Genomic DNA, 19,804 nt, shown 5'->3' on the forward strand with positions numbered 1-19,804 from the left:
AACAGCAAAAAACGTGACAGAGGAAAATCTGTAATTTACACACCAAAGCTGATATGTGCCAGACACAGAACAATCCCTTTAAGATGAGGTTCAGTTTACGTTCATGCGCTACAGAGAACATGCACTAGGTGGCGCTGGTACTCCACAGTTGGGACTCCTTACCGACTTGTCCTCTGTCTCCAGCTCCAGACCAGTTTTTTCAAGGTTGGCCTCAAACGCTTTCCTCCTTTCCTGAGATTAAACATAAACATCAATCTTATTTTTAGTATCTTCAGAAACTAAAAAGCAGGTTCATTAATAACGTCCACTGCAAGTAAGTCTATTTTTTTTGTCAAAGTGCAAATGTAGTTTTTTTACTAAATATATGTTATCCTGAAAGAAAGGCTGACTAACATATCTGACAGAACGGATTAAATAAATCATAAAGCAAACCTGAGTTGCACATTTAAATATATATACACCTGTAGTTGTAAAAGTTTTTACCCCACTCCATGTTAAACGGGTTCTCACTGACTGTTTCTCTGTTTAAAATATTTTTAAAATAATATCCAAGCCTTCAATCATAATCTAATGTGAAATTTCCAGAGGTGGGTAATAACTAGTAGTGTTGCGCCATTTTTTGTTCCCGATACTGATACCCGATACCTGGCTGTGCAGTATTGGCCGATACCGATACCATCTGTTTGAAACTGATGCGTGTGTATATATGAAGAACTGCATACTACTTAGGGTAGTATAACTTTTTATTGCCTACCTGGAATGGGTGACTATAGTTGAATAACCTTTTGGCTCTCAAAGGCCAAAATAGTGCAACATTCGTGAAATTATAACATGTATAATAGTAGTGCAACAGTAAGACAGTAAAATTACATTAATAATTGAATAATCTCTTTATTATATTACAATATGTAATGTTAGCAGTAGTTTTACTGCACTCTACTTTTTACTTTTATTATTAGTCAAGTATCGCTACTCTTACTTGAGTAAGATTTCTGGCTACTCTACCAACAGCCAGTAACTTCATGAATGAAGAACATACCTGTTTTAACAAAAAATTTACCTGCTGAGCTCATTGAGCCATTTGGAAATCAAATGAATGTACAGCAAAAAGTAGAAATTGCACTGTTCTACACACTGTACATACATTAACTGCAGTAAGTATTGATTTCAACTTTAATCCTCAAACAATGAGTTAGAAAAGGTTCTTCTGCCTGAAATTAGTTTGCAGTTATCTTATTCTTTGTATATTTTAATTTTTTTGTCTTTAAAATACCAGGATATGCACATAACCTTATATTTTTAAATAAATAAATATTAAATCATCAGCTGTTTTGATCAGTTACTCTTACTTGAGTAATTTCTTGGCTGAAAAGTTTTGACAATGATCACACAATGTGAGGTCAGGTTCTGACCATAATTTTACTCTTTTGAAGCAAAATATGACAAAATACCCAATATATCAACAACAGACTTATAAAACAATCCTAATTAAAAATATACCTGGTCTTTATACACACCTATGTTGAAAAACGTGTGCACTTCATTGACATTTTTCTCTGTTTCACACCTAAAGGGGTCTAGTTGTGTATTTTGACCATAAACAGAAAACATCTTCAAATATAACAATATACGCCTCGCGTTCGTCCCAATAGTGTTTACTTAGTCGTTTTTGAGACTAAAAGGAACTTTGCCAAAGTGTAATCAGCAGACATAAACATTGTTGTGCCATCTGACAGCAGTACTGCGGAGCTATCAAAAAGCAAAATGGGAACCAATTACGCAACTACTGTAAGAGCCGGTAGACCGAACTGTAAAGTGACAGCTTGGCATGGTCTAAGACCGACCCGATCTACAGGGTTAGTGTTACTCTTCATTTCACTCCTCCGCTGGCCATTGCTGATTTGCACGGCTCCATCACAGACATATATACGTAGACGCCTCATTGAGCACTAACTCAACATTGCTGCCATATTGGAGGCGGCATAGTGGAGCGAGATGCTTTATTCATGTTGTGCACGGATTTGTACCAACCAATTCAGAGAACAAACCAGATCTACTTGCATTACCTTTCATGGGTAAGAATAAACATCATACCCATGATTGTATTTATGCATTATAAAGTCATTATAACGTTGTATATATAATATATGTCTGTGGGCTCAATTTTTTTTCCTTGTTTACTCATTGCACGCATGCGCAATATCATACCATGGTCACATGGTCTTTTTATGGTAAATCATCTTCCTGCTCTCGGTGAAGGTGGACACCTTTCCTTCTCTCCTCTCCTTTGCACTCTTCCTCCTCGTATCTGCCCTGCTTCTGCTTCTATCAATCTTTTTGGAGCCTTTTTTTACAACTGAAAAGTGTTTTTTAAATAAACTTGCCTTGCCTAAATACACATGAAAAAACGGAGGAAAAAAACAAAGAGTTAAACGTAAATAAAACATATGAAAACGGAACGATAACTTAATCGGAAATTCTTGTGTGTAACCAGAGTGAACTACTGGTGTAAAAATTCATAAATTCTCTTCAAGCCATCTTTGGTCACTTCTGTGGCAGCAGAAACCAACTGTAAGTAATTGACAATTATTTGACTCACAGTGGGTTTTTGGTTGTCTGTTTCATGCAGGTATTCTTCCTGCATGTTATGTTCCTAAGTTGTTTAGTGCTCATTGCATCTATCCCTCCCCATGCAATACACATAAGACGACAGTTACAAGATAACAACCAAACGTGTTGACTGTTCAATGGCTTCAAAATGTAAACAATGTCACAAAAAAAGATTGGATTCTTTGAGTTATAACCCTATAAAACAACCAGATTTTTATTATATTTATGTGTAGCATGTTTCCTTCCTTATAAGAAAAGAAAAAAAAACATTATTCTGTATTGTCTACCACAGATGTGACCAATGACTTTTAGTCTACTTGACCTGTAAACAGAGAAGCCAAACTGTATTTACTGATGCTCACGATGTCTGTATTCCTCTGTCAGCCACTTGACTTTTCTATCACATTCCTCGGTTTTACGCAAAACAATCTAATACATCATGAATCATTGTAGTTTTTTTTTTTTATATATGTACATTTTAAAACAATAGTCCATCACATCTGCCATGAGTCAAAATCCAGAATCTCACTTCCTCTTTTGAGCATGCGGACTGTTTCTGGGTATGGATTGTGTAATAATGTAATGCTGTTTCACAGTTGGTCAATGGCAGCGCTGTAGATCTGCTGTCAAGGTAATGAAACACCGTTATAAAAACCTACCTGTTTCTTCTCATCTTTGTCATCCACATAAGACAAAACAAAGTCTATTCTGCGAACGCCGTCCCTGAAGAACACCGTGTCTCGGTTTGGTCGCAGCCCTTCTGTCTGAAAGAGAAACGATAACAGAGACTGCCATCAATAACCAAAACAAAACAAAACAATAACCTCTGTTCACACTGGAGGATATAAACTGTTTGATACAATTGTTGTACTTTTTTTTTTTTGAAAACTCCTAAGTATTTCTTTGAGAAACATTTTGAGAGCAAAGGGCCACATCGCACAGGAAAAGGCCAAGCGCTGTACAATTCCAGCCTGTGATTACACAAAAATAACTCATGGTGGGGGAAAAAAAAGACATTTGACGTGTCTAAATCGACTGCTGCAGAAACCATTTAAACTTTAACCTTTCCGATTAAACTGATGGTCCTTTACCGTAACTACAAAATGCTTGCAACAAAAAAAAATTATAGTAACTTTGTACAATGTATGAGTTTTACTTTATAATTTGAGTTACTTGTGAATGTACTACTTTTAAAAGCCAGTATTTTTTATCCATGGTTTAACAGTTTATGGTGAACACATGAGTTATTAACAGAAGTGTCAGTGGTGAAGATTTCATTTCAAACCATTAAAAAAAACTGAAAACAACTTCTATAAACTTGTTAAACCCTTAACTCATAGTTGCAGTAAAAACTTTATTAACTTATAATGTTCTTCTGAGCCAATGTTTCAGAAACGTCGGCTGCTCACCATGGCAAGTTAAAATAGATTTGTTGTACGTTTTCATGTCTGAAAGAAGCGAATGCAGCAGTTTACTGAACTCCACCCAGCTTGTTTATCAGCTCCTGACACCCTCTAACACACTTCCTAATAACCCGGTGAGGGGGGTTATGGCTATCAGCTTCCATTTCACTGTTACTCGTAAATATCTAAAATTAAGCATTTAATCCTCAACTCTCACTTGACAGAAACATAACATTTTATATTATTATTGTCTTTATGTTCCCTTAGTCAGTAGGATGCCCTGAGTGGGAATTAACTGGCAGGAGACTCCAGTTTGAGCTGCTGACGTTTATTTCTGTCTCGCTGATGAAGTCATGAAAGGATCTCTTTGAGACTGAAAAAGTCTTGTGACTCAGCAATAGTTCATGTCAGCCAGAGTTAGGAAATCCCTGAAACATGAAGCAAACGCAGTCAAACCGCTTAGTGACACGAAAGAAGGGAATATTTCCACTCCACTCACAACTGTTGGATTTGGCGAACAAGAAAGACTAAATTAAGATAGACTAAGAGTGGAATTTCAAATCCTGAAAAGTCTTCCTGTTCGCCTACAAGAAGCCAAAAAGCATTTGTTAGCTAGCAGTAAGGCTGGAAAAAGCTTCACGTGTTGTTGTTGCTTTCAGGCTGCCAAGCAACCAGCAGAAAAACAGGAAGTCACCGTCTCTTTAAAAAAAAAGTCCAGTTTGCTCAAAGAAATCTTTTTAATTCACTTTCAAGTTAATAGACATAAATCATTTATTAATGCTGATAGAACAGTGTATGAAGAAGCTCCTTTTCTTCTCTTCGATTAACTAAGCTGCCCAGCTGACAGTGTGCATGTCATGATTGGAGTTTTGTTATTGGTTTGTTTTGTACTACTTTCTATTTTACCGATTCTGTCTTATAGGTTTAGGTTCTGTTTTAGTTTTGGTTTATGGAATAGTTTGAGTTTTGTTGTGGTTTGCTTTTGTTCTTCATTTTATATTATCAGTCAGGGTTCTGCAAGCTTTTAGTTCAGTTCTGTTCACCTGCCAGCTCACCTCCCTGTTTTCACCCAATCAGTTTGTCATTCCCTTGTCAGCAGTCACCAACTTATCAGTTCGGTTCTCTGTCAGTCACTTCCCTGCCTCTGATTAGTTCCACCTGTTTTCCTGTAATTAGTTTCTACTCAATTCACCTGCTCACTCCCCTATTTAAACCTGCCTCTGTCTCCTGCACTCTGCCAGATCATTGTCTTTATGAGCCCTTGGTGAGTTTTGTCCAGCATTCTCTTTGTGTCTGTCTGTTGACGTTACCCAATTGCCTCTTTTTTTACTTCTGAGCCAGCCTGAATCCTGAACCATTTTTTCCTGCCCTGTCTGACTGCTTACCCGTTTTACCGACCCGAATCTGCCTTAGGATTATCCGAGGTTGCCTTATCCCTGTCCGTACTCCTGCCTGTTTTTGGACTGCTTTTCGTGTACCGGTTTTTGGACTCCCATACTGACCATTGAGCCTGCTCTGCCCCTACGTTGTCAAGATCACCTCCAATAAACCTGTTTTTTCACTCCTCTGCTTGTCCGGCCTGAATACTGGGTCCTCTGTCTCTGGTTTCGTGACAGCGCATTTATGAAAACTCTTCCTTCTTTAATCTGGTCATCCCTAACATGTCTTCAGATGCATTATATAACTTACTTCAGAATGGCCAGGCAGGTGAGTTCCTTCAGATAATGAACTGATCCCATTACCACTGCTTTCATCTGCAAAATAAAAACAGGCAAATGACAGCAGGTTAGACTGAGTCAACAGGTTCTAAAAGGGTGAACGTTTGGAATAAAGTCCAGTGGTTAACTTTTCTTCTTGACATATATTTGTTTAAGCCTAGGGAAAGAGGCCCACAATGGCATTTCACATCTTTAACTGACTTTAAATGAAAGCTTATATGTATTTTTAATGAGAACACCATATTCTTGCATTATTATGAGATATCAGCTCTTAAAGTGTCATTGCTTAACCTCTTAAATATAAACCTTTGTTTTTAGATTGTAAAAAAGTTACCCAAATATCCTCAAAGGGTTGTGTAGTCTAAGAAATCACCTTTTGAGATTAGGGGTGGACGATATAGAAAAAAAAAAAGCATATCAATAAAATAGAAATTATATTGATCGATATCGATAATTATCAACAAATTCAAAACATATATTTTAAGTGCAGCCCTGGCCAGTTTATGCTGTTGCTTAGCGACCTATTTTCAGATAAAGAACAGACAAACACTGAATTTAAACTCAATCCTTTATTCAACCAACTTTTTACGAAAACTACGAGTATTTAAAAAATGAAAAAGAACATGCGCTCTCTGAACTCTTTGAAGGGGGCGGAGCTTGGTTCTTGGGTTTGAGTTTGTGATTGGCTGGGAGGATGTAATGATGAAATATTAACCTACATGATAGGCTAGAATGCAAAAGGAAGGAAAACTGTTCTATTGAACTTTTTATTGACCCCTTTTTTGGTATCATCAATATACGTCTATCGATCGATATATATTGTTTGACATTTGTTTGCCCATGCGACTGAAAACTGAAATGTACCCTCAATCCTTTATCACATCCATTTCTGTTGACTTCATCGGGACTCTAAGTTGCTAGAAGACCTTTACTCTCATCTGACCAGAACATTGGGTTCAAGTCCCAGTAACTTTGGCAAACTCCACATTTGTCATGATAGGACCAAAAAAGGCTTTGCCCTTGAATCAATCCCAAACATCTAGTTGGCCTGTGGATAAACCCGTGTCCTTGTCCAGCCTTGTGTGTCGCATATCCAGCTGTTTTAAACTATTGTCTTTTACTATCGATGCTATTGTCTACTTGCAGTTTCCTTATTTAGAAAGATCACCACACATCCTCCTCAGCTGAATGCAATGTTTTCTTGTCTTTCTCATTTTGAAGAGTGGCTCTACACCATAGAAAGAGGACGCCATAGAGCACTAATTCAAAGCTCCGAGACAGCAATTCACTTAAAAATAGTAAACAATAAATAACAAAATGCTTCAGTTTAATACAGTTTCCAGGAATTGTAACACCTGCAAACTAAAAAATGGGACTGTTTCTTAATTTGTTTTAAATCCCAATTGAATAAATTACCCATTAAACTAATTTATTATCAGCAAGAATCAGTGTGAGAACATGTTACAGCACTAAAAGATCATTCTATTTCAAGGCTTTTCTAAACATCTTTCTCGGGTGTGCCTTTAAGTGTGGAGGGCGCATTACAGCTGACATCTGGCTGGTTATCATCTTATTGCTCAGCAGCTCTGGGTTTGGAGCTAATTTTAGATTTCACTAGGGTGTACACAAATGCTGTCTGCTTATCTTCTCATTGTGTCTTGTTATCGGGTCGGATATTAGCAGCGGGAACAACAGCAGGTCAAACAGAACTTGTGTGTGGAAATATTTGTAAATGTTCCAAATGTTGCACAGGAAATTATTTAGAGAAAGCCAACAGTTGACCTTACAAACAAGCATCCCAATTTCCGGTTTGCATGCGGCTACACCCAATGAAGGAGAACAATGATTGCTAAAATAATAATTACTCCACTCCGCCTAAAAACGTAGTAATCAAGCTAAGCCAACGTAAATGTGAATTATCTGTGTGGGATGTGGGATGCGCTAGAAATTGATAACGTTCACATAAAACCAATCTAATCATTCTTATAAATCTCAGACTGCCTAAATTTACCAAACAACCGACAATAATTCATCCTTTTTCAACAGACCCTTTCTACTTTAGCAAGCACTAAGCCTCCAGAGCAATGAGTAACACAAAGACCACAGCGCACCCACACACACTCACAAACAAATGTTTTTTAACAATGACACACTGCATTCCTCCCGCTCCCTGCGTGGCTGAGTGTGGCACAGCGAATGTGCTCATGAGGCACTTCTCTGCCCGCTCCCTGAATGGTGGGAAAAGCGCTGCTTCCTGTGGGGGAGGCTGCATGAAGACATTGGAGAGTGGGAGGAGCTGGAGGCTGAGGCTGCTGCTGCTGCTGCCGCACCACGAGACTGACCTCCCCCTGAAAGAAACAAAGTCTGAAAGAACACGTCGGCCTAAAGGCCCCTGCTGCTCCGAGCCGGCTGCACAGGCTGCCAGCTTTTATCTGACGAGCAGCAGCGTCAGCCAATGAAACAGAGACGGTCGTGGAAGTTCAATTGAAGGCCTTGAGACTCACTAGAAAGGAATGGAAATATGCAGGATGAGTTAGCCTCTCTGAAGTTTTCCAAAGGCCTACATCACTTCAGGGAACCCGTGGGAAGAGTGGCTGGTTGTTAGCCTGAATGTTACTTTCTTCCTAGCAGCCTTTTTTCCTAGTTCCTTTTTCGTCTCAGTTTCTTTTCTTTTTTTGGCATTTCTCCAACCACACTGGCAGCTGTCAGAGGCTGGCCTGAACAAACAGGAGCAAAAACCCAGCAGACTGTGTGTTAAACCTACAGTGATACAAATAACTGGGTGACTCACACAAAAACCCAGACCACTGTAACTCCTATAGATTTAAAATTATTACTTTGAAAACTTTTCTTTTAAAGGCCAAGTCTTAAACTCTCTCCTCTGAACTTTACTTTCTAACCGACTTTTCAACCAGCTGTCCTCTCTCTCTGCCTCCCTCTAACATATATATATATATATATATATATATATATATATATATATATATATATATATATATATATATATATATATATATATATATATATATATATATATATATATATATATATATATATATATATATATATATACTGTATATAGATAGAGAGAGAGAGAGAGAGGCTGATTATGGTTGTATTATTTATCTTGTGTCTGTTGTTTAGTAGTGCCTTTCAGTTTGCTCTCTAATGTCCTGCTCCATCTTTGCTGATGACCTCACTTGCTCTCTATCTGATCCTATTGATCCTCAGCATAAATAATCCTTGCTTTCTCACCGCTCTACCTAAGATCCTTGTTCCTTCTTGTTCATGTTTTACACTTTTGGGTTCAGTTAGAATGTCTTTGGTGTTTTATCCCTCTTTTGTGCTTGTTTTCCTCCTCATCCTGTCCATTTTGTTTATGTAGAACAACATACCTCCCCTGTAAGCTTCCAGTTAACTTAAAGCTAGGGTCCTCTAATAAACAAAATCAGCAAAGGGCAGTTATGTTTAGATTTTCTAATGAGAATGAAATGATCTTCCGCTCAAAGTATGATGTTGGATACATTTTGTAAAGTGATTCTTTTTAATCCCATTTAAAAGCAGGTTCAGGTTCGAACCAGTTCTGAAAACTTCTGCTGGGCTGGCTTGATTTTGCTTCTCTGCCTACAGATAAATCAACCCTGAAGGCAGACCTTTAGCTCACCCTCTTATTTATTTTATGTTATGATGCAAACCCTGGCCTAAACCTAACTAAATTGCATATTGCAAACAGATTACAGTGCACCTTGACCCCGCTAAAAATATTGTTTTAAGCTAAGAGTCTTTTGTCATCTAGGAATAATTTCCTTATTAAACATTACTAGAGTAGATAATTTGGAAAAAATATGTATTTTTGCTCAATGTTGTTGCTCCAGTTTCACTGAAATGCTGTTGAGATGACAGCATTATCAGCATCAGTAATAATCTTAATTCACTGTGAGCAGTGAAGCTCAGTAGAAAACATTTACATCTCATTTTTAAAAGTGGAGGCCACTTGTGCCAAGACATAAATTGCAACAAGAAGGAGCTGATTTGCTGCACTGAATGCACTGGCTGTGATCCACAGGAGCAAATCCACAATGCCTCCCAGCAGAACAAGGTTCAATGCTTTGCAAGACTCATGCAGCGCTCAGTAGTTTCGCTTTACATTTCAGCATGTGTAACATCAGAACTTCAGCCCTTTCTCAGTGTGGCACCATGAGAGCCGCTGAAACAAGTATTTTGAAAGACAGCCAGCAATTGTCACTGCTGACCGTCTTCCTCATTTTACTACTTTTATGACAAAAAAGTTATGTGATTAAAATATATGTCAGCCTCCCACTTACCCAAACATACAAGAAATTATAACTCTCAGTCATCTGTTTCACACAGGAAACACCCACAACAACGAGTACTGGATTTAGCTAACTCCTGTTCTCCAAAGGTACATTCACGTCCAGTTAAAAATAATATGTACCGCTCTAACCTGTTTTGAAAGCTTAATATTGGTTAATTTAAAAATCACTTTCCTGTTTTTTTTCTTCTTCAAATATGTCTCTGTGCCTCGTTTCTCTTTCCCTCCTTGTTTTGCTTAATTTGAGCTCCAATTGTATTTATTTCCATAAATTTTCCATAAATTATTGGTTCAGGTTTGCCTGTGTCAGTTTAGAGGTTTTCCAGCACGCTGATCCTCTAATCTTTGCATGTTGCACATTTTCCATCTTTTGCTTAGCTCACTCCACAACTTTGTCCAACATTTAATCGAAGGGACTTTAAACAGTAGGAGCAGCATTGCCGAAAATAATGGCTTTTAAACCCTAGCTGTCAAAACTGTGGTAGCCTATACCTTTAAAGGAGTAGTTTAAAGGTATACCACAGTTTAGTTTCCTTTGTGACCCTTATAAGAGGTCGTATGAGCATCCATTGATGTAAATATATTGTTTTGCTTATATACCCAAATACAAGTTGATGTAAAGAAATGTATTAGATTAAATCATGTAATATAGTAATATTAAATTAACTATTTCAATTGAACTAAGCAATGCATTGTGGGCTCAACCTGTCAGTTTTCTATCAAATAAGTGTTAAAAGTTAAACACATGAAGTTAATTTTTTGAAAACTACAGTAAAAGTGTAAATCCTGCACTTGTGACATTTCTTGTGTTTAAGATGAAAAAGTATGTAAGATTGCATTCATTTAAATATTAGTGTCTTATGACAAAAATGAGACAGGACCTTAATTTGTTTTGAAGATCATTAAAGCACCTGAGGATAGGACTGCTGGGTGATACAGAGGTTTACACTGCTGCAGGATGCTTAAAATCCCAGTTGAGGCCTTTCTGTCTGCAGCGTGTATGTTCAGCTTTCTCTGGGTGCTTGAGCATTTCCCTTGGGTGTGAGTGTGCTCGAATGGTTTGGCAATCTCTTTTATCAGATTTTTTTATTCCTGTAACTGGACTTGACACACCCATACATGATACACACTGAGACATGCTCCACAGCCCTCCACAACCCAGAACAAGACTGAATGCATGTATGTATGAGTGTCACATTTGTGTTTACACTTAGCTATATCATGTTGCCCTCAGTAGGGCACACTCGTAAACTTCTTACTGCAGCAAATCGTTGCATGCACCACTGCAGGACGGCTGCTTTAGCTATAAACACAGGAGACGGCACAAACGACCAGGAAGGGGATGAGCAGGAACGATCAGAAGCTGAATTATGGAATCTGATATAATGCAGACACACATGCAGACATCTGTCTCCCCATGACCTGAAAACAGCAAAGCAGTAACACATCGAAAAGCAGCAACACGGTTGTCCAAAGATGAGCGCCCATCCCAGCATGAGAACAGTGCATAAACGGTGAAACAGCATCGCGTGATGAAAAGAGAACAGACAGCAAGGCATGACATAAACCCTCCGATCCTTGCCGTACCTGAGTGTAAGTTTATCCTGAATGCAGTCAGCACAGCAGGACCATCTTCAAAGGACAGATAGAAAACGGTTAGGAAACTGGACAAGGTAACCCTTTTATTTAAAAGTGCATCTGAAAGAGGTTCACAAGTAGAGTTAAGAACTGTAACGGCTCAAAGGAGCATCAGATAAGCACTTTCATTTGCTGCAGAGCATGCTGTGAACATCTGAGTGGGCATCAACGTAACGCTTTTTCACTATGATTCACTGGCAAGCGGTGTAGGTGCCTGCTGTTCTTAAAAAATAAAAAAACACTTGGCCACCCAGATTACTTCACTGAAAGCCACAGCATCGATTTTTGTTGTGGCTTTGGAGAGTTGTATGCCTTGGCACTCCAGTAGATGTGGTGTAACTAAACAGCAAGAGATTGTGACAACATGATACATTTTCCAGGAGGAGATGGGAAAACATGTCAGATTTTGCTCTACGACTTCACTCTAAGCAGGGGTTTGATTAGTGCCAGATGGCCTCAGATGAGTATGGGGTGAAGGGAGTTACATATTAATCAGCATATCATATTCTTTTGCTCAGCATTTTAAATGAACACGAAACAGAAGAGGAACTGATCACACAACTGATTAGTGCCAGTGTGAAAATCTCTGGACATCAGTTGTTGAAACTGATATCGAAGCACTAAAATGACCACAAAGCCATCAGTGTTTATATTCAAACAGAAGTGTTTATGTTCAAACACTTATGACAACCAGTAAGTCCTGATAGTCTAGCAGACATGCAGTGCCCTGTGTCAAAGCGAAGCCACAACATCCTGAGTTTAAACTCAGTCGTGCGTCTTCTCTGGCAAGGCATCATCTCTATCTCACACACCACATTTCCTGCCAAGCCTATTTACTATGTTCATAAGGACAATTAGATAAACTGCTCAAGTAAAAAAAAAAGGTTTCGTTTTAAAAAAGAAAAAAAAAGAAAAGAGGTTTGAAACATGCTTTCAAATTGACATTCAGGTTATGACTTTACTGTTACTGACAGAGGAATAGTAAACGGTAGAGACTGTGGCCATCAAGAACAGAAAGGAATTAGTGGGGAAAAAAATTGAAAGCCCTGACTCGTGCTTTCCTCTTAACCTACCTATAAATATCTCATATCATCAGGATATGGCTGACCGAAAGAGAAAAACTTCCTGACGTTTTCCAGAAACACAGGAAATTAATAATGGATAAGACAATGTCATATATCACAGCATATTGCGTATTAAACATGACACATTTAAGTAGAGTCTGAGGGTACAGTGTTCAAACAAATAATGGTTTACACAACTTGTGACACAGACAGCTTGAAACACGTGAATTAAAATAACTGCAAGAATGCAGATGAATCCTTTTCTTATATGTGGCAGCTAAATCAGGAAAAAGCTGCTGTGCACCAAAAAAAGATTTTGCTTCAGGCTCCGAGGCTTTCTAAGTATTTGACATATAAACAAAAATGTATTGACCCTAATTTATTGACCTTTAATGTGATTTTTTTTTTCCATGGTCTATGTTGGTGAACCCTAAGCAAACAAGTGAAGGTAGAAATGGATGAGCCAGGAAGTTCTGGTCTAAGGTTGGACTAAAACTCAAATTCTTAGAAAATGACAAAAACATTTTTTAACACAAGTACTACGCTGTGATCAAGTTATGGCCCACAATCTTGGTATCAAGAGTCACCACAGAGACATATGAGCTACAACTCAGAATGATTTGCTCTGTTTTTGTTTTTTTTTCTTCTCATTGTTAATATTTGTGTCTAACTGTTTGTGTGTTTGCCACTGTCACACCCGAATATCACCATTGCGGGACAATAAATGTATCCTCATCTTAACTTGCACTGATTTGTGGATTCTCACAGAAAACTGTTTAATCAGAAGAAACTGTATCACTGTACGATCAGATATAGGTCCGTTTGAGATAACGTTGAATAAAAATCCCATAGTTTCACAGCCTTACTACATAACAAGAGCTATGCTTATATACCCAAATACAAGTACTATGCTGTGGTCAAGTTATGGCCCACAATCATGTGGAAGTTTTCTGACTTGATAGTCAGACAGTCGCTGACATCCTCCACATGGAGCTAAGTCCCAAAAGGCCACTGATATAGAAGCTGGTTATTCAGAGTGCTGTTTCCAAGCACATTCAGAGGAAGTTCAGTGGAAGAAAAGAAGTTCAAGTATCAAGAGCCACATATGAGACATATGAGCTACAACTCTGCCCGCTCTGAGTTAAGCCAAGAGAATCAGCCATCAGGACTGTCATACCTGTTCTAAGGGGAAAGGGACTACATTTTTCCTCAATTTCCTTTTTTCTGTTTAAAGAAAATGTTGTGTTTCATATAGAGAGCGAGAGTCAGTAGTAAGAATAGAGAATCACATAATTCCAGTCGCTTGTGGTCCAGTGTGACATTTCCATGATAGGTGAGGATTTGAGGACAAATGTCATCTTCTGGTGTTGGACCACTGTTTTTTGTCTAGTCCAAAGCCAGAACAGCCATCTGTCAGGACATTTTAAAGCCCTTCTTGCTTCCTTCTGCTGACGAGCTTTATGAAGATGCAGGTTTAATTTTCTAGGACTTGGCACCTACCCACAAAGCCAGAGTGGTGGGAAGTGACCATGGTATCACTGGGCTTGACTCGCCAGCAAACTGGCCTGGCCGAAAACCCACAGAGAACCTATGCAGTATTGTCAAGAGGAATGTTTAGAGACACCAAACCCAATAATGCAGACGAGCTTAAGGCCAGTCTCAAACCAACCAGGGGTTCATTAACATCTCACAAGAGCCACAAGCAGATAGCTTCCATGGCACCCTGCATTGATGCAGTGATTCACGCTAAAAATAACTATGAGCAAGTGTTGAGTACCTCCACTCTACAGGACAAACATAATGCTCTTCTGTTAGTCAGCATTTCTATATAATTTTCCTTGTTGTTATGTAGTATTCATTTTTATTGAAAAACTGAATTTTGGGTTAGAGGTGCGCCACACTCGACTGCACACACCCGAAACCACCTACTGAGGAGGCTGAAGTTTTTTGGAGTGCAGGGAGCACTCCTGGAGACCTTCTTTAACTCTGTGGTGGCATCAGCCATCTCCTGTGGTGTGATCTGTTGGAGTAGCAGCTTAACCAGCTGAGAGGAAGCAGCTGGATAAGCTCATTAGGAGGGCCAGCTCTGTCCTGGGATGCCCCCTGGACCCAGTACAGGTGGTGGGAGACAGAAGGACTGTAAGAAAAATCCTATGGACAATGTCTCCCACCCCATGCATGGAGCTGTTGAGGAGCTGGAGAGTTATTTTAGTGGCAGACTGCTGCATCCTAGATGCTCTAAGGAGCACTTCCATCGATCGTTCCTCCCGGCTGCAGTCAGACTTTATAATCTTGGCTACTTCCAACAGACATTATAACTCTTCTCTGCTGCTCCCAACTGACATAATAACTGTTTACATCATACCAATCGTTGCACAGGTTCTGATCCAACCATTAAGTGTTTACACTTTTCCCAGATGCTTAGGTAAATTGCACATGCCTTAGCTAGTTATGCTGCTGTGTAAATATTGCATATTCTATTATGGTATGGTGTATCCTATTATAGTTTTATATTGTTACTCTGGTACTTAACCTTATCTTCTACTCTTGGTGTTTCTTTAGAGCTAACTTTAGATTAGAACGATTTGCTCTGTTTTTGTTTTTTTTCTTCTCATTGCTAACGTTTGTGTGTAACCGTCATACCCGAATATCCCCATTGCGGGACAATAAATGTATCCTTACCTTAACTTGCTCTGATTTGTGGATTCTCACAGAAAACTGTTTAATCAGAAGAAAATGTATTACTGTACGATCAGATATAGGTCCGTTTGAGATAACTTTGAATATAAATCCCACAGTTTCACAGCCTTACTGCATAACAAGAGCTATAAAAATGTGTTTTTAACCAAAATACCACCCCTGCTAAAATATTACATATTTCTAAAATAGTGACAATTGTAAGGCTAATTTCAGATTTTAAATTTTTTGTTAAAATTCCTCCCCATTGGCCATGACTGCAGTGTGATGAAACACCAAAATACCAAAAGGCGATAAAGGAGTAGTGTTACTCTTTTCTTGCAAATAGTATAAATAACAATACTCGTATGATGCAAAATCTTTGAGTTTGTAAAACTGTGGTTTACCTTGAAACTGGTGCAAAATGTTAGCATTTGTTTTGTATTTAAACTGTGGTGAATCTATGGACTCTGAACTGCTGAAGCCACGAATGGACTCTGTACCACATTCGTAAACTACACAGTTTTTAATAATACTCACCTATACTATGTGAAATTGCACACTGTCTATTTCCCCTGCATTGTTTACATTGTTGACATTGTTTACATTTCAATTGTTTACAAAAATCACCGATGCACCTTATCCTGTAATTTACTGTAATTTACTGCAATTTACTGTGATTTTTCAAGCTGTATGCTAACGAAATTTCGTTCTGTAGGCACTCTGTGCATACAAAATGACAAATAAAGTTGTCTAAGTCTAAGTCTAAAAACCTTAGAAAACATTTCATTTTCAAGTTTTGATTATGTTTCTATTTCTCAAGCCTGAAACTTAACCAAAAAAGCCAAGCTTTTAACCTTGGTTGTGATTTCCAGAAGGGAAATCTTGGTTTCTTTTGCCTCTCTTGTCTTGTATCCTGGCCCTTCTTAATGAGATAATGCAATTACAAAGCCTGTTTCCATAGCGATGCCTTCACCCTGCCTCACTTCTGACAACAAGATGACTTCACAGGCTATGTGATGTACAGCTAAATGAGATCACCTCAAATGAAAACAACCAATGAAAATAGCAGGTCATCACTATTACTACTAAGGCAAGATGCAATTAATGTATTTTATCTTTTGGCTGGTGCAATAAATTTATGAGCACAATATAGCAAGCCTTTGAGTTTTATCAAATTTGGAATGTGGGCGATCTCAATTTAAAAGGTGCATTAAGCTATTCAGCGTTTAGAAAAATAATAGCCAAGTTAATAAAGTGGTCACTAGTCAGCACAATATGTTACATATAGTCCCGGCTGTCTATGAATCACTGTTTGGACAGCTGTGAACCAGGTAACACACTTCAAGCACACAAGTGAAGACAGAGCCTTTCCTCTCTTGCCTGTTTTTCTCCTGCGCCACGCTGCTGAAGGTCTGTCCTGATAAGAGCCTGAACAAAGCCTACACAGAGCAAGACCAGTTTATTACCTCACAGTTCACCCACCATAATTAAAAACACCTTCTCTCCACAAGCAATTACACCATTAGGGGGGTGAAAATTAAAACGCAGAATGTTGGGTGAAGAGTTCATTATGCACAGTGATCTCTGAGTGATTCGTCTGCAGGGTTGGGAATACAGTTCCTCTGTTTCTCTCTTTTTCATAAACATGCAGAACTCATTTTCTTAGACAGTTGCTAAGATTTTTTAAGCAAATGCTGTGTGACATAAAGCGGATTATTCCAGAACAGCAATTACTCCGCAACATGCCAAGGAAACCAAATGCTTTAATTAAAGCACGGTATGCAAATTATTTCCTGATATGAAGACCTGGATGATTGTGCAAATAACGGACACTTCATTTGCTTTTAACTAGAGTTTTTCTTTTCTGTTGGGTAAGATCAAATTCTATTCAGTATTGCAGGATTTTAAACAACCAGCTAAATAAAAACGCAACCCAAAGCCCCCCTCCCAAGGATTTGGATTTTTATTTATCTAAAAAAAGACCACCTGTGCAGGTGATGTATTTTGACCTCGACTTTAAATACAAGGCCAAGTCGACCTGTCAGTGCCTAAAGCAGTAAAAAGTGAACTTTCTAGAAAGGTCACCTCAATCTCCTGATCTGAACATTGTTGAGTCACTTTGAGGATACCTAAAAGCTGTAGTTCATATAAGACATGAAAAGAATTAACATAAACTGAAGGCTTTTTGCCTAGAAAAATGCACAGAACTCTGCCTCAATCACAATGTACACTACAAAAGATGTCAGTGATGTAATAGGGAGCAATCCACTAAGAAGTAGGTTATGTAAACTTCAGGGTAGTTTCTGTTGTCATTATAGTTTAAAAAGCGCAAACAGAAGAGTTTGACAATGAATGGTTTCTCCCAGTCACTAACAATGAGGGCAAGCACAGTTTTTTGTTTTATTTTTCATATATTCTCTGAAAAGCAGCGACAAATTCTCCCAGGGTATATAAAATGATAAGCAAACCTGTTGCATAAGAATGGTTACATATTATTATGCATCTTTTAATGACATTAAAAAGCTAAAATGACCTTTGTATTGAAAGCTGATTCCTTTTGCACTGGATTGGGAGTTTGGTCTACTACCAAAAGCATGGACTAGTTCAGAAAATGACTTTAAATTCCCTTGGGATAAACGAGACTTTGATTTTATAAAGTGGAATAAAAATCTCCATCTAATCGACATATTGAGTGCTTCACATTTTGCTGGTGTTAATCAAAAATAATCTGTAACTCTGGACATATGTTTGTTTAGGTCTTATATCATTATATAAGATTTTGTAGAATAAAAGTTATATTGAGTACAAATTCTTCTTCTCCATCATCCGTTTCATTTAGAAACGGTATGCATAGAGTCTCTAGATGCATAGAGACTTAAATCTTAAAATGTAATGACTTCCCCGTTGTTGATTACACTGACCGTAAACACAGATTATATGTTTACTCTGAACATTTATACGCCGATGGTAAAGTCAATTGATGCCGAGAAATATTCAAGAATCGTAAAATTGAACTGCACTCAAGGCTGAAAGTAAACGTGGGTAAATCCAAGAAGATGCTCTATGATAAAATGCTCTCTAAAGAGCAAGCTATCTGAATCCCCAGACTGCAGTTTAACTCAGGGTCAGTGAGGCAATTACATCTCAGAGGAGGCAATTACATCTGACACACGCAGAGAAGAAAAAAACATACATCTGTCCAGAGACTTTTGTCACTTCTAATTATGTTGCCCTTTTTGCATCTTAATAAAAAGCCATAACAGAGAATATATTTCATGGCGTATCCTAGTGACCATGATGGATGCTCGGTCAGCTGTCCACACTGATGCACAGTTTTGACCAATGATTTGTAGAACTGGTACTTTGTAAGACATCTGACACTAACTGGGCTGAACATAACAATGTGTGAGGGAGTTGGCTACATGTAAAATGTGCAGGCTCTAACACAAGTGCCACCCTGTCTCTGAAAAGATCGCTTTCATGAAAAGATGTGCATACTTGTTGAACTGTGAGTGTATTTCCACTTTGATGTGGTAGCCTCGTGGGAATGTATTCAGTATGGTGGCTCGGTTGTTAGCAGGGTTACCAGCTCAGTGGGTTTAGGATCATACTACTGCTGCAACATGCAGCGTGCTGCTTCACCTCAAGACTTGGACGGATGCCAGCCTCGGTCGCAAATATAGTTCCGTTTTTACCAGACGGAAAACTCTAAATCAAAGGTGTTAAGATCGAAGATCGTAAACGTGTGTGGTCACCTGTCATCTGAGAATCCGTGGTGCTCTGCAGCTCGATCAAAGTTTCCTCCTTCGCCTTCCCCGTTAGTCGCCTCATCGCGGCTAACGGCGTTATTATAAAGGCTGCTTCACCTTCTCAGGAAAGTAGGAAAAGGCTGTGAGGATGCCGCCGTCTCCCCTCGTGTCGATGGCCGACCCACCTTGCGAGAAGCAGGCATCGATCAGGCGCTGAAACGGGCGAGTCTGACCGGGTCGATGGGTGATCGGAGGATCATAATTGGCGTTATGACCGACTGTCAGTGTAACTGTACCCTGCTGGGCTCACATGCGCGCACGCACACCAGGCGCGCATAAAGGGAAGTGGCGATGCCTTCTTTTCCGTCGGCAAAATTTTTTTTTTTCTTGTACAAGCTGTGTGGGCTATGTGTATTTGCGTGTGAGAAAGTCTGGCAGTATAAAAAAAAAACACACACAAAAAAAACATGTCTGCTTCTGTGTTGATTTTGTGAGTCAGGACACATTTCAGAGAGGCGCATACCTGTGAGATGGTTGAAATCAAAACAGGAGCAGACAACCAGGTTTAAGATTTCGTCCCAATTCCGCCATCTAGGGGCAATTTCTAGAC

At 38.7% G+C, this 19,804-nt stretch overlaps 1 protein-coding gene across 2 annotated transcripts in view; it reads right to left on the reverse strand.

Annotated features, from left to right (window-relative positions):
- ano5b (anoctamin 5b) overlaps window positions 1–19,528 on the reverse strand; it is a 31,177-nt gene extending 11,649 nt beyond the window's left edge. Inside the window, exons 1-5 of one of the 2 annotated variants that reach the window (XM_012850730.3) lie at window positions 19,201–19,528; window positions 11,652–11,696; window positions 5,703–5,767; window positions 3,270–3,374; window positions 163–231 (exon numbers count right to left, since the gene is read on the reverse strand). In XM_012850730.3, coding sequence (XP_012706184.1) covers window positions 163–231; window positions 3,270–3,374; window positions 5,703–5,767; window positions 11,652–11,696; window positions 19,201–19,276 — 360 coding nt within the window. In that variant the 5' untranslated portion in view covers window positions 19,277–19,528. The remainder of the gene's footprint in view (window positions 1–162; window positions 232–3,269; window positions 3,375–5,702; window positions 5,768–11,651; window positions 11,697–19,200) is intronic. The other variant, XM_012850731.3, reaches the window with a different exon arrangement.
- Between the last annotated feature and the right edge of the window lie 276 nt (window positions 19,529–19,804).

This window comes from Fundulus heteroclitus, unplaced genomic scaffold (assembly GCF_011125445.2).
Source record: "Fundulus heteroclitus isolate FHET01 unplaced genomic scaffold, MU-UCD_Fhet_4.1 scaffold_38, whole genome shotgun sequence".
Lineage (NCBI taxonomy): Eukaryota > Metazoa > Chordata > Actinopteri > Cyprinodontiformes > Fundulidae > Fundulus > Fundulus heteroclitus.